The 15,799-nt window shown below is 46.8% G+C and overlaps 1 protein-coding gene across 2 annotated transcripts in view; it reads left to right on the top strand.

Moving 5' to 3' along the window:
• Window positions 1-15,799, top strand: part of DOCK1 (dedicator of cytokinesis 1) — a 546,602-nt gene that overhangs the window by 115,543 nt on the left and 415,260 nt on the right. For both annotated transcript variants that reach the window (XM_032175218.3, XM_032175209.2), the window contains exons 15-19: window positions 1,109-1,207; window positions 2,784-2,856; window positions 8,073-8,176; window positions 8,560-8,743; window positions 14,129-14,226. In XM_032175218.3, coding sequence (XP_032031109.1) covers window positions 1,109-1,207; window positions 2,784-2,856; window positions 8,073-8,176; window positions 8,560-8,743; window positions 14,129-14,226 — 558 coding nt within the window. The remainder of the gene's footprint in view (window positions 1-1,108; window positions 1,208-2,783; window positions 2,857-8,072; window positions 8,177-8,559; window positions 8,744-14,128; window positions 14,227-15,799) is intronic.

The raw sequence follows: 15,799 nt of genomic DNA, 5'->3' as shown, positions 1-15,799 counted from the left end.
TCCGTTGCCCAGGCTGGAGCGCTATAGGTGTGTGCCACTGTGCCTGGCTAATTTTTATATTTTTTAGTAGAGATGGGGTTTCACCACATTGACCTCAAATGATCCGCCTGCCTTGGCCAACCAAGGTGCTGGGATTACAGGCATGAGCCACCGTGCCCGAACAGGTCCCTGTGGTCTTGACCACCTTTGCCTAACCTTATCATGGAGTCTCATTTGCTGTCATAAGCCCAAGGCCTAAAGGTCTAGCAGTCACACAAGAAGTACAGATACCATTGTTAACGATTTGAGAGATGAAGAAACGAAGGCCCTAAGAAATCAATTAAATTGCTCAGGGTTAGAGAGCTAGTGAGGGCTGGAACTGAACACCTGCTCATGACAGCCAGAGCTCTGACCTTGTGCTCTACCTACCGGTGGTCATGAAGATCTGCTTCCATGGCCATAGCAGCCTGCAGGGTCCACCTGGGAGGTACTCAGAAGCTATTGCCTCCTCTGATGCCCAGAGGTCAAACCAGAGCTGCTGTCCCTGTGAGATGCCTCTTTGCACCAGGGCTGGAGGACTGGGCTTTTCTGGGCCCACGGAGTTGTGCCTAAGGCTCAGTGTCACCAAGAGAAGCATGATGTCTTTCTCTCTGGGTGAACCCCATCCAGCATCACTGCCTGCCTCGTCTCCCTGGAAACATAGGCGCTTCCCTTGCCACTGGTCTTTCTGGTTGGAGTGAAGCAAACAGTGTTCATGGCTGGAGGAAGGGGAGGGGAGGGTTCCCACCTTTTAGTCTACAGTCCCTCACCCTAGACCTAGGGATGGATTAGGCAACTTCCTGCAGATCCTAATGTTAAAGTTATTAGGATTGAGGGTCTGGGGGACTGGAGGTCAGTGTCATCCCCATGTGTCATAACCATCAAGATCTTCAATGTGTGAGAACAGGGGTTGGAGCTGGCCGCTGGCTTCAGGTGGATCTGTGCTTCCCTTGCTGGGAACACGTTCATTTGTGGTGGGGTGTGTTGGTGTTCTTGGAGCGTACCTGTCCCCCCGCATATATAGTGGGAGATGTATATGGTGTCAAGCTCTATGAGGTCTTACGTGAGCTCTTTATGTCTTCTTTTAAAGCATGTGATTTTCCCGGGTGCTGGTGATGAAGCGATTTCAGAATACAAATCTGTGATTTACTACCAAGTAAAGCAGCCACGCTGGTTTGAGACTGTTAAGGTATTATTTACATGGTCATTTTATCACATGGTGCTGATTATGAAATGCTCATTTGTAACCCAAGGAAACATCCTCCTCAGCCCAGGAGCTGCTCTAGGCAGGCAGAGTGTCTCCCAGCAAAGTCATTCAAGGTTGCTAAGGAACCACACTGGCACTTCTTAGAATACATTTACTCTCATCTCCTTTTGGACGTAAAAATAGGACTTTCATGGAGACAAATGACAGAGTCTTTTTAAGATAGCTATTGTCTTTCTCTTCCCAGTACTGTTTTATGTGTGGCATGCTGTCTTTACACCAAACAAAAAAACCGAGCTGCCAGCCTGTGGAGGTCATTGCTGGGGAGGCGGAGCCTGTTCTGTAGCTCTGACGTGGTGCATTTTCATAATGCAGCGTGCTCACATCTCCATGATGGAGTCAACACTGTTCCACCACCGAGAGCTTGAATATTTGAAAACCAGGCCAGGGGTTGGCTCTGGAATACAGATGTTTGATGTGAGAATTAGGGACAATTTTTGCTTAGAGGCAGCGTGTATTAGGTCTTTTTTCTTTGAGTGTAATGTGACAACAGGAAAGCTTTCTTGGCGCAGCTGTGGGCGGGTCACCACAGCTGTGGAAGGAGTGTAGACCCTTCCAGGTTGGGGCTGAGAAGAAAAACAGCAACTTTTATTTTTTGAGATGGAGTCTCACTCTGTCACCCAGACTGGAGTGCAGTAGTGCCGTCTCGGCTCACTGCAACCTCCACTTCCTGGGTTCAAGCGATTCTCTTGCCTCAGCTTCCTGAGTAGCTGGGATTACAGGCATGTACCATGATGCCTGGCTAATTTTTTTGGTATTTTTAGTAGAGATGGGGTTTTATCATGTTGGCCAGGCTGGTCTAGAACTCCTGACCTCAAGTGATCCACCCTCCTTGGCCTCCCAGACTGCTGGGATTACAGGCGTGAGCCAGCATGCCCAGCCCAAAAACAGCAACGTTTAAAAGTAGAATCTTGGCCGGATGTGGTGGTTCATGCCTATAATCCCAGCACTTTGGGAGGCCGAGGTGGGCAGATCATCTGAGGTCAGGAGTTCAAGGCCAGCCTAACATGGAAAAACCTTCTCTACTAAATATACAAAATTAGTTGTGTGTGGTGGTGCATGCCTGTAATCCCAGCTACTCAAAAGGCTGAGGCAGGAGAATCGCTTGAATGCAGGAGGCGGAGGTTGCTGTGAGCCAAGATCAAGCCATTGAACTCCAGCCTGGGCAACAAGAGCGAAACTCTGTATCAAAAAAAAAAAAAAAAAAAAAAAAAGAAGAAGAAAGAAATAAGAATCTTAACAGTAATGGTCAGAGCATTCAGAAAAAAAAATCTAGCTGTGTCACGGAGTCAGTTGGCTTGGCAGCTGTTACGATACGATACAAAATTTTGCAGAGGCATTTTGTCTTTGGAAAAATCATATAGAGGACTGGATGTACAGTATTTTCGCCACTGCAGTATAGAAATATTTACAGTCGTACGTGATAGCTCCAGTTGAATAAAACTGTTACGCTGGATGATACTGATTAACAGTGCTTAAACTTCTGTTTCAATTCTTGAAGGTGGCCATTCCCATTGAGGACGTTAACCGCAGTCACCTTCGATTTACCTTCCGCCACAGGTCATCACAGGACTGTGAGTAGTCAAGCACTTTCTTCCCCCAAGTATTTTTAAGGGAGACTGGGGGAAAGCGCGAGAGGCCACTCTCAGTTGTTCTGGAACTTGCTATCGTAACACAATAAGGCTCGTTTCCCACCGGAACCTATTCCTTGGAAACATTCTTCTCTCTTTTTCCTTGAGCACATCTCAGGAGATCTTGATTTCCTTCTCCAGTTCCTCCTACCCAGTGTTGCTGGGAGTCCCCGTCTTTCTTTTGCCATCCATCGGAAAAGTTACCGAGCTGTAACAAATACCTCTCAAACGTGGGCTCTTAAGGCCTCCTGTCTAGGAACTGGAAATCTTGAGCCCTTTCTGTCTTCCTTGGTGGCCCTTGCTGTCTGGAGCTCAGGGATGGCTTTTCTCATAGACACTTCTGTGATACTGACCATGATGCCAAGACTTCAGGAGGAAAGAACTGCTACTTCAATCACTCTCCTTCAAAAAGAATGTATTATTGATAACTGAAGTTTGTTCCATCACATTTTGTTAAATTAATTGTCAACGAAAGCTGTAGCCCTGTGCTAGTCAGTAAGATATCATAGAAGGAAAACATGATTCCTGTCTTTCAGGGTGTGTGTTTCTTTGGCAATGGGAACTGAGACATATTAATATTTGGAACAATAAGTGACAAAGAGATTTGGCTACAGGCTTGTGTGCTGCAGGCAGTTAAAGGAAAAGAGTGGTGTGGAGGGCAGACCACCCTTTTGTCACTGATGACCCTGTGGGGGTCGCACTGTGCAGTGGGTAGTTTCAGGTTCTGTGTGCTCTGGATGGAGCTTAAGCGTGAGCCTCTTCTGTGTCTTCATTTGAGGATAAGAATACCTTTCTGGCTGGTGCTGTGGCTCACACCTGTAATCCCAGCACTTTGGGAGGCGAAGGTGGAAGATTGCTTGAGCCCCAGAGTTTGAGACCAGCTTGGGCAACACAGTGAGACCCCATCTTTACTGAAAATCAAAACAATTATCCTGGTGTGACGGTGTGTACCTGTAGTCTCAGCTGCTCAGGAGGCTGAGGCAGGAGGATTGCTTGAACCTGGGAGGCGGAGGTTGCAGTGAGCTGTGATTGCACCACTGCACTTCAGCCTGGGGAACAGAGTGAGACCCTGTCTCAAAAACAAAAAACAAACCAAAAAATACATAAACCTTCCTCCTAGGGTATTCTTGAAGGTCAGGCAAGGTGGAGGCTGGCCACCTTTTGGCACGGTGCCTGGTATGGATAGGGGCTCCATTGTAGTTGCTGCTGCTGGGATAATGTGTTCATTCACCTGACTATTTCTGGAGCCTGGCCTGCCCTGGGCCCTCCATGTGGGGTGGGTGTGCCTGGACAGAGGGGCTGCAGGAGAGCAGCCTGGAGAGCAAATGCACGAGCATGGTCATGATGTTATGGTGTGTAGACCACTTTGTGGGACCGTTGAGAAGCTGGGGCCTGCTCTTGTTCAGGGGAGTTGGAGAGGCCTGGTGTGTGAGGTCTGCAGAGCTGGGGTGCCAGCCCACGACTGTCAATGGCAGATGTGTGTGTGGTGGGGCCCGGCCTGGGATGCGGCTGACTGGAGGGATTTCAAGCAGCATGGGGTGCCTGGTGGTGGGTGGTGCATGGCGGGGGAGTGCGGGGGGTGGGTGGCGGCTGGCAGCTGCCGAATGCATCATTGCACTCCTGTCTGTCCCAACAGTGCACGCAGGTCAGGGGTTCAGTTACAAGGGTATCCAGGTTTATGTCTAACAGGAGAAGCAGGGTCAGGAAGGCCGCCAGCTTGGAAGGCAGTTCCCTGCCATCTCATCCTTACCCCAGGACCAGATCCAGGCTACCAGACCCCAGACCAAGTCAGATCTGCTAATGGTACACAACATCCTTGGTGGCCGAAGCTGTAGGATAATAACAACTATTAACAGATGTTGGCCATCGTTCACTATGCTCTTACCATGTGCCCGACACAAGAAGTTTATTGTGTTATTTGGATTTGTCCTCGCAAGATTCCCATGTGGTATCAGTATTATTACTTCCCACATTACAGATGAGGAAACTGGGGCTTGGAAACCCCAGGTCAGGGGCTGAAAGGCACCCAAGTAGTCAGTGGAAGAGCCTTGGTTCTAATCCAGGTCCTTGTGCCCGAGCCTTATGCTCCAATGCCTTGGGGGAGTGGCGAGGCCACTTCTTTCCTTTGGCTTTGAGTTCCTGCTGTATACACAACAAGCTGCTGGGGTTTCCCCTCTTGCAGAGCTTAGGTTTGAGTTAAGGTTTGAGATTAGTTTGCAAGAACCAGCTAGGGCGTGGCAGCCTGTGAGTATCACGTGAATCAGGCAGAGGTATGATGTGAGCGGAGGGTGCTGGTGGAATGGGGGTGGCTGTGGGCACAGGTGTGTCCTGGACCAAGGCATGGAGGGCATGGCGGGGGCCAGCCTAGTGGGCTGCAGTGTGCCCCAGACCCTCTAGGGCTCCATGCATACATTACCCTGAGGCCCACGGAGGAAACAGGGTGAGGACAGGGTTCTGGAATCCACAGAGGACTCGTCTCAAAATCACGCTCCCGTCTTTTAACAAGCTCGTTCTCTCTAATTAATAAATTATACTAGGACAGAGCGATAGCTCCTGTAGCATTTTAATTTTCAAAATCCTTGTTTTTCTTGTCAGTTTTAAGTACTCATTATAGACAAGATGCTATCACCCAACATACCAGGACACATTTGCATAATAAATGAAGTCTCCGTGGCCACAGCTTGTGGGATTTTGGAAACATGTTGAGCGTTGCAAGTGCGATGCCAATGAACGCCTGGATGTCGGCCGCTGACCATGGCCTTTGGGGCCTCCCCAGCCAGCCCTGCATGCAGATAACTGGGGCAGAAGCAGATAGAAAGAGCTGAGGCCACATTGGTCCCCGCTTGCTACCCTGAAGAGGAGGCTAGCAAAGGGAACAAGTGATGGGATTTCTCACCTGGGATCTGTCCTTGGGATTGGAAAGTTTGGTGTCGATAGGTTGACGTAATACCTTTCCAGCAACCTGTCAGCAACTCCAGGTGCACCAGACCGTGTGGTCCACAGAGCCGGGCAGACTTGCAGCTCTCAGGCCCAGCTGGCCAGGAGCTGAGTTTTCCCTGATTGTAGTGGGCTTGTTGGGTGGGGCGGCCTAGGGAATGGGCAGCTCTACCCACACTCCAGAACACATAACCCTTACTGTGGTTCCTAAGGTTCTGTAAACTTGTTATATAAACCATCCACCTCATGATGGCTGCTAGTGAGCATGCAGTAAAAAGCAGGCCATCTCTTGGACGTGAAGATGCACAATGTTAATAAAAGGTGCACTTACTGTACTACTTACTGGTAGGGTCAGTAGAAGCCATCTGCTGACCATTATTGTCACACGTCCTTCTGAACCCTGGCTGTTTTCATGGAGGCATGTCTTTTTTGTTGTCGTTGTTTCCAAGTCCACCCAAACTTAGGAGGAACTGTTCTGTTCTTTGCCATTTGAATATTGAAATATTTTATGTGCTCTGGTGCCCTTTTACAGAGTTATTTTTTTAGAATCCTAGGGTACATATATTTTACTTCTGTCTCTTCCTGTGTTTTTTGGCTGGTTGCTTATTCATGGAACCATTTCATTTACCAGGATGTATTGAGCACAACCAGGAAGGCAAAGGCGATAAGCCATGTTGTCTTGGGTAGTGGGATCTGAGGGTAAATATTTTGAGCCGCTGACTCAAGGCGGGTGGATGTGTCATTCTCCCTCTCTGATCTCTGTCCTTTCATCTATAAAGAGAAAGCTTGGAATCTGTAATTGTAGAAATAGTTTCCAGCTCTGGTCCTCTGTTTCTGTGCTGTACTGGGATTGCAACTTGAGGAATTTCTGGCAGATCCATTTCTTCAGTCCATGTTCCTCATCTGTCCTGGCTCATCAGTCCTTCCCCGCCTTTGGCTCTCTGCCTATCACCAGCCACACTGGTCTTCTGTCCCCAGATGTGCCACACTGGTCCTCGTGAGGGCCTCTGCGCTAGGTCCCCCTCTTCCTGCAGCATTGACATCTTGGCTTATGTGCTGTCCAGCTTCTCAGAGAGATGTCTTTTGACTAATAAATTGGATTGTCCCTGTTGTCACTGTGACCCCTTAAGAAACCACAATGTTTTGTTTTCTTTATCATCTGAAAGCTCATTTGTTTGTTGACTGTCTCCCAAAGTGGCACAAATATGGATTGAGTACCTGTTGGGCACCAGGCACTATTTCATGTACTGGGAAATGGCAGTAAAACAAAAGGTCACTTACATTCCAGGGTCCAGTGGATGAAACCAACAATAAATAGCAACAATATCAACAAGATTCTCTGTCTATCTCTATCTCTATCTCTGTCTCTATCTCTGTCTCTGTCTCTGTATCTCTATCTCTGTCTCTGTCTCTCTCTGTCACGTACACACACATAAACACACGTCTGGTAGTGATAAGAATTATCATGAAAACTAAATCAGGTGAGAGGAAAGAGGGTGATTGGGTGACTAATGGGCTATTTTAGACAAGATGTGGTCACTTTGGAGACGGTGACATTTTGGCAGAAACTTGAATGAAGTGAGTGAGCCCCACATGCAGATACCTGGGGGATGAACTTTCTCGCCAAAGGCAGGACAATTTCACATTGAGGTCGTTAGTCCATTGGTAATTCACGTGATGGATATTGCGAGGCAGGAATTGATTTTAATTTTCTGTATTGACGCGCAGTTTCCTTGGTGGAACGGTCTGCCCCTTCCCAGCCTCTGTCGTTTACTGTGGCCTCTTGTTTCCAGGCCCTGTTTATTTCCGCTGGTCTGGGTGTCTTAGGTTAAAAGCACATGGTCTTTCTTATTGTCACTTTACAGTTACTCCCGCTTTCTAGTGTTGCGGGCTTTCCTCTGCCTTCTTCAAGACCGTGCTGCTCTTCTTGGCCCTTTATCCTGGAATCCGTTTTCACGTTCCAGGAAAAATCTCTTCTGTGAGATTTTGATTAGAATGGCTTTGAATTTACAGATTAATTTGAGAACAACTGATCCCTTTATGCTAGGAGTCTTCTTACTTGTAAACATGGTCCATTTTTCCATATGTTTATTAGATTGACTTTAATACCTGTTCGTATAATTTTGTAATTGTTTTCATAAAGGTAGCCTTTGTAGCTTCTTATAATGTTATTTTGTCATGATAATTGAAGGCAATCATCAATTTTGTTTTTTGTTTTACAGCTAAGGATAAATCTGAGAAAATATTTGCACTAGCATTTGTCAAGCTGATGAGATACGATGGTACCACCCTGCGAGACGGAGAGCATGATCTTATCGTCTATAAGGTATCTGGTTGCACTGGTGCAATATTATTGCTATAAACAGTTTCAGTCTTTTCTGGGCCTCCTGACCTGAACCGACATTTCCCATCATTGTGAGGAAGCTGCTATCTAGCTACATTTAATTATGTAAATGAACATTTCCGATGACCACCCCTTTTGTTGTTCCTAACGGGAAAAGATGATATATAATATAACAATAGGTACCATATAAAAATGCCATGAACATGAATTATGCTGCAGGAATAAGGGAAATTATTAAAATGTGTATTTAATATGATAAAAAGCAATTATGATGGTTACAAGGATTGGGGATAACAAAGGATGGCAAAAATGGTGTGTTGCTGTTTGTGAATTGCCTTTGACATATGGCATGACTAAACCCATAGGCTGAAGCGAAGAAGCTGGAAGATGCAGCCACGTACTTGAGTCTGCCCTCCACTAAGGCGGAGTTGGAAGAAAAGGGCCACTCGGCCACGGGCAAGAGCATGCAGAGCCTTGGGAGCTGCACCATTAGCAAGGACTCCTTCCAGATCTCCACGCTTGTGTGCTCCACCAAACTGACCCAGAACGGTGCGTTCGAGAGGAGAAACACATTCACCCCAGGAGCTCTGCCTCAGTCCTGTCTTTTCCATGCTCCTTTCTGTGTGGAGGTGTCCTCCGTAGGTGCATGAACGTCACCCGTAAGGCATTCATTGCATCGGGCTGTGATGATCTATCGATGCATAGAAGGCGGTATTTGTTCATTTGTTGTAATTTAAAATTCACACTTCTACTCTGGTCTGAGGGTTATTCTTTTTTTTTTTTTTTTTTTTTTTTCTTTCAGACAAGGTCTCATTCTCGCTCTGTTGCCCAGGCTGGAGTGCAGTGGTGTGATCTCAACTCACTCCACCCTTGTCCTCCTAGGCTCAGGCGATCCTCCCACCTCAGCCTCCCATGTAGCTGGGACCACAGGTGTGTAGCATCATGCTTGGCTAATTTTATTTTTATTTTTTATAGAGATGAGGTCTCACTTTATTGCCCAGGCTATTCCCAAACTCCTGGGCTCAAGCAAACCTCCCGTCTTGGTCTCCCAAAGTGATAGGATTACAGGCACGAGCCACTGTGCCCAGCTGTATTACTCTTAAAGGGAGATAAAGCAATGGATTTACTTCTTAAAATGATTTTTGGCGAAAGGAAGATAGCATGGCATAAAGGAAAGTGCACAAGATTTGGAGTCAGACCAAAGACCTGGAATCGGACCATAGCCCTGTGTTAACCCTGGCGATGCCCTTGAACAACGGTCTTCTGCACGTTTCTGAGTCTTATCTTCCTTGTCTGTCGATATGGGAATAGTGCCTGCCTCAGAGGGCTTAGTGAGGGTTACATGAACAGCGGGCTGGGAGCTCACCTCCCTCTTTATGTCTTCCCCATTCTCAGCTACTCTCTGAGATAATTACCAGTTATCTTTATTTTTAAAAGCTGGTTTGGATGATACTTTCTAGCCCTCCTTGTGTTGTGGGATAAGGCACCCCCTGCTGATTCCCACACCCTAAAGCTCAGCCCTAATGTGGCAGATCACTCATCCATCAGCTGGTGCCGTGCCCTTGTGCGGGAGTCGGCCGATACTTTGAGTGCCTGCACCACCACCGCTTTGAGTGCCTGCACCACCACTGCTTGCAGCCTCTCAAGTGACATTGCTGTCCAGCCAGGGGTACTTCTTATTCAGAGCACACTGATGTTGTTGCTGTCACTCTGTTTGGAAGAGGCAGAAATCCTACATTTAAAAATTGCATCTTCCAAATGCAGCCGTATCACAGCTGTGCAGAGTGACTTTATGCTCTCTTGAAACAGAGCTTGAAAATCCAATTTTTTCCTCTTAACTGCCTGATAATGGATTTTGATTATTAATATCTGTTGCTGTCATGAATTGTGTCTCTGGGGGATTGTCCGTAAATCATGGCAGTAGTTTTGGATTTGCCCAAGGGACAGTCATCGTTTGGACTTTAATAGGATAAACACAGGACAAAAGTAAAGCCATCGTCTGGAAGTCAGGACATTGTAGTGGAGCGTGCACCGAGTGTGCTGTGTGTTTGGGCATGCGAGCCATGGGTCAAATGCTTTTGGATCTTTCCGTTTCTGCACTTTGCACTCTGTTGTTCTGGGCTACACTTTCCCACTGCTGGTCTGCTGAGTAAACTGCTTGGTGTGGGAGCAGTAAGTCTCTCAAGTGCCTTAAGCCTATTGGGATAATTTTATATTCCATTTGCATACATGTCTTGAACCATTTATGAAGGGTCCTTGCTTGTGGTTGTGTAGTGGTCTCCATGAGGAAATGCAAAGCCATACCTGGGGGTGGGATCTATGTAGCTGTGCAGTGGGGAAGGGAGGGAATGCACAGGGAGCCTGCTAGGGTGTGCCCAGGGAACGTGCGGTGTATTAGTCCGTGTTCATGCTGCTGATAAAGACATACCTGAGACTGGGCAATTTACAAAAGAGAGAGATTTAATGGACTTACAGTTCCACGTGACTGGGGATGCTTCACAATTGTGGTGGAAGGCAAGGAGGAGCAAGTCATGTCTTACGTGGATGGCAGCAGGCAGAGAGAGAGAGCTTGTGCAGGGAACGCCTCTTTTTAAAACCATCAGATCTCGTGAGTCTTATTCACTGTCACGAGAACAGCACAGGAAAGACCTGCCCCCATGATTCAATTACCTCCCACCAGGTCCCTCCCACAGCATGTGGGAATTCAAGCTAAGATCTGGATGTGGACGCAGCCAAACCATATCATGTGGTCAGCAGTGCGGGGCTCAACTTGGGACTTAGTTATGGAAAGGATACTCCCCTGTGACATGTTAGTCTCTGGATGTGGCCTTGATAGCTCCACTCGCCTGACAGATGACAGCATCCAGAGCCTAATTTAACCCAAAGGTGACATTTCCAGGTGGGCCACACTTTAGCATTTCAGTAGGTGCCATGTGTTGCAGAGCTCATGGTGCAGGAAGCCATCATCTCATACTTGGGTCATGTTCCGAAAGCATGCTTGGAAGTCATTACGTGGAACTTGCTCATCCTTCCCCCATTCAAAGCAATGCTCTGAGCTGCAGTTAGGTGATGAGGCCCATCCACAGAATCCTTCTTAACCCTTATGACCCTGGAGAAGGAGACCGTGGACCAGGACATCCCCCCGGGGGGTGGGGTCAGTGGCGATCCCTCCTTTCATCTTCAAGCTCCTTAAGTCGCACCAGCTGCAGAGTAATCCCCTCCCCAGAGTGAGGGAGAGGGCACCCTGCTCTCAGCAGCAGCTGTTGCCGGGCAACAAGGAAATTCCGATGTGATGCCACTCACCAGGACTGATGGGAAGTCTGCCTTTCATTTCTCACCAGCCACGGTTCCCCTTCTCGGGATTGTGGCATGTCAGGTGTGTACAAGATGGAGCTGCCCCAAATGGCATCTAAGCATCGACTCCCACATTCTCATTTGAGGGAATCATTTTTCTGAAACCATGATTTGTTCCTGCGAAGCTCCATTACTTAGGGAAACGCAGTGGCTGAATTATTCATTGAGGTTTGTATTAAACTTCTCTGTCCTCAGCATTATGCTAGATGCTGTGGGGGATATGAAAGAAGTATAAGATGTGATTCCTCTTCTCAATTAACTGACTATATAATTAGAAAGGAGTCATGAATATGGGCCGTGAGTCCCAGTAATAAGGGCCTGGGGTGGGACTCATCTGCCTTGGGCAGCCTCATGGGGGCTGGACAAGCCCTGTTTTCTTCCAACACTCCCTTTGCTCCAAGGTGTTTTACTACTCATCAGCCCATTTGGACTTTGTCTCAAACTTACAATACAGTATGCCACCAACTCTGAATGAAGGGATCCAGATTATTACTGTCTGTTAAGGAAATACTGGTAATTCTTGTGAGATAGAAATCTCCCTTAACCCTAAGACCAAGAGTGTGTCTGGGCAGGATGGAGCCTTTTCCATTACTTCACTTTCACTTAGAAATGAAGACATGTTGGCCAGGTGCAGTGGTTCACACCTGTAATCCCAGCACTTTGGGAGGCTGAGGCATGAGGTTCACATGAGCCCAGGAGGTTAAGACCAGCTTGGGCAACATGGCGAGTCTCTATCTCTACTAAAAATTAGCTGTGCGTGGTGGCGTGCACCTGTAGCCCCAGCAACCTGGGAGGCTGTGGTGGGAGGATCGCTTGAGCCTGGGAGTTAGAGGCTGCATTGAGCCGTGGTTGTGCTCCTGCACTCCAGCCTGGATGACAGAGTGAGACCGTGTCTCAAAAAAAAAAAAAAAAAAAAGTAGATTGCTCAATTCGTCATCCTCTCCTGGGATGACTGCTGCCATTTGTGCTTTGGACTAGGCATTCTGCTAAGTGCTTTCTACAGGTCATGTCAGTTAATTCTTACAGCCACCTTGTGAATCAGGCAACACTGTACCCATGGTTCAGATGAGAACACTGAGGTGAAGTTACTTCCCCAGGCCAAGTGGTTGCTGTGTGCTGGTGGTTAAGCCCACACTTGGGCACCTTCCACAGGACCTTTGGGTGCTCCTTTTTTGTCTCCCTATTTTTAACTCTTCCCTTTGTCAGCTGTACTTGTTTTGGAGCTTATTGCGTTCATGCCTTTTGTACAGTTTGATGCTGAAGTTATAATGGATGTCTGTATTTCCTGAATTTCTACCTATAGTCACAATTAGAGTTTTTGTTTTTTTTTCTTCTTCATTGTTAACTAGGGTTTTGTTTTTTGATTCTTTCTTTTATGGAGACAGCTTCTGTAGCTGAAGTTGATTTTCAAGCATAATGGTAAATTAGATGTACTTTGTTAATGGTATTTTTTCAAGTAATGGGATAATATAACTTCAGGAGAAAATTGGGTAGGCTTATGTACTTTCCTAGAGAGCTTTTGGATCCTGTCTTCTAACCTTAAACAATATCTTGGGCCAGGCATGGTGGCTCACACCTGTAATCCCAGCACTTTGGGAGGCTGAGGCAGGTGGATCACCTGAGATCAGGAGTTCGAGACCAGCCTGGCCAACATGGTGAAATCCTGTTTCCACTAAAACTACAAAAAAAATTAGCTGGGTGTGGTGGTGGGCGCCTGTAATCTTAGCTACTTGGGAGGCTGAGGCAGGAGAATCTCTTGAACCCAGGAGGCGGAGGTTGCAGTGAGCTGAGTTTGCACCATTGCACTCCAGCCTGGGCAGCAAGAGCGAAACTCTGTCTCAAGGAAAAAAAAAAAAAAAAAGAATATCTTGATGCCTTAAACAAAAACATTTCTGGACACTGTCCTCTTCCACATTGCATCTTTAAAAACCAGCATATTCATTCCTTACTTTTTCTATAAAAAAATGCAACAAACCAAAACACAACCATAAGAACCACAAACTTCTGTGGAAGCCCAGACATGGTGAGGGCTGGAAGCTTACTCCTCAGTGCAGGCGTGAACCTCGGTGCAGGCGTGGTCTCAGTTGTCAAGAGCTACTGTAGCTGCGGGGACTCCTAACCTTGCAGGCTCAGTACTTTAATTTGTGTTAGTTATTTTATTTATATTATCTATAAAAAAAATAGCAGCTTGTTCTTGAGCAGGAAAAACAAACCATTTGGTATCCAGTGCCTGGGCAGCACTTTCTGGGTGAGCAGGCGTCTTCAGGCCTTGTGGTGCTTTGAAACTGCCTTCTTGTAGAATGGAAAGACAAGTTCTTTTTCAGTTCCCCAAATGCATTTTTAAAGCTTCTACACAGAAATCATTTCATGGTAAATGTCATTGGGAATAATGAATTCAAACGTACTAGGTGTTAAGTATGTTGCTACAAAGGAATGGAATATATAGCAGGTGAATCTTTTAAAATAGGGTTGATTTCTCTGTTCACAAAATTTTATAGAGAACCTCACGTAATGCATGATTCACAGAGACAGAACAGAGTTCTTGCTTGTGAAGAGCTGATTGTCATTTTCTGTTTCCAGTGGACCTTCTGGGGCTCTTGAAGTGGCGCTCCAACACCAGCCTGCTGCAGCAGAACTTGAGGCAGCTGATGAAAGTCGATGGTGGTGAAGTAGTGAAGGTAACGTGGAGCCCAAAGGGACTTTTTGGGTCTTTTTTTTTTTTTTAATGTATATTAACAGAAGTAGGCAGTGACTCCAAAGGTAGTATAGCATTGTGGTTATACTCTCTTTAAAAAATAGTGACATACGGACCAGGCATGGTGGCTCACGCCTGTAATCTCAGCACTTTGGGAGGCCGAGGTGGGCAGATCACCTGAGAGGTCAGGAGTTCGAGACCAGCCTGACCAACATGGAGAAACCCCGTCTCTACTAAAAATACAAAATTAGCCGGGCGTGGTGGCGCATGCCTGTAATCCCAGCTACTCGGGAGGCTGAGGCAGGAGAATTGCTTGAACCTGGGAGGTGGAGGTTGCAGTGAGTTGAGATCGCACCATTGCACTCCAGCCTGGGCAACAGGAGCAAAACTCCGTCTCCAAAAAACAAAACAAAAAAATAGTGACATACACCTCTAGGTGCACAGAGTGCTTCTTGGCTTCTGGTTTGGGGTGACTGTCTGGGTTAGCTGTGAAGGGGACTGGCTTTGTAGTCAACCTCATCGGGGGTTCTGTGTCCTCTTCCTATAGGTCCTCGCTACAGGACTCACAACGTTCAGTGGCCTCTTTAAGCCTCTCTTTCCCCTGCCGTGAGAAGTGGGGTAACAGTAGTGCCTTCTGCAGGGTCGTTGTGGAGTCTCAGGTCTTTTTACTGTTGTCGTGATCCTTGTTACTGCCATCAACATTCGTACTAGCCCTGGCTTATGACTCCCTGAGATCCTCTTTAAGTGACCAGGAGAGGTCTGTGGTGTGGTAGAAAGATCACGACACTGAGAGACTTGTCTGGGCCGTTTTCTTCCCATGGGACGCTCTGCAGCAGTGTCGGGTATAATTATTTATTCAGACCCTTGTGGCCTCAGCATTTTTATCTATGAGATAGGGCAGTCAGATTACATGGCCTGAGGTCCCTGGGAGCACTCAGCTTCTGGAATTCTTTATTCTGTAATTGTTTGTGGTTCTGATATTTTCTGCAGTATTAGGCTCTTCTCTGCTCTCAGATACCCCACAATTTGCTGGGGTAACTTTTCCTTGTACGTGAGGAAGCGAATTTCCATTTTTAGTTGGTTCTGTTTTTGGCTATGGGACGATAAGGGGGTCACTGGCATGTGGCGTTCTGTAAGCATAGACTCTCCACCAAGGTCTGTGTGTTGCTGCCTCAGTTCCTCACCCTCTAGGAGAGGTGATTGCAGAAAGAGACGACCTTATCTCTGTAAAAATTAATTACTTAAAATGGCCTTAATTAACCAGCAATGTGCTTCACTTCAGTATCAGTTAATTTGGTCGCCCCAGTTTCCTGAATCGTATAACCCTTCAGACGTATCCTCGCAAATCTTAAGATTTTAATCATCTTCTCAGTCCTGGTCTTCTCCCAATGGCTTGGACAATGTTAATTGCATTTTAGACTTCCCTGCGTTCTGTAAATTCCCTAATTCAGATGGAAATTAGGTGAATACATGAACGTAGTTGAGAAGAATCCAGTTAATGAAATTTTGTCCTCTTTCATTTTGAAGTCCCTGTATCATATTAGGAACGAGTTGTG

The sequence above is a fragment of the Hylobates moloch genome, unplaced genomic scaffold, assembly GCF_009828535.3.
Source record: "Hylobates moloch isolate HMO894 unplaced genomic scaffold, HMol_V3 SCAFFOLD_3, whole genome shotgun sequence".
Taxonomy (NCBI): Eukaryota; Metazoa; Chordata; class Mammalia; order Primates; family Hylobatidae; genus Hylobates; species Hylobates moloch.
The sequence above is the reverse complement of the archived record's forward strand: the minus strand, read 5'-3'. Positions and strand labels throughout refer to the sequence as shown.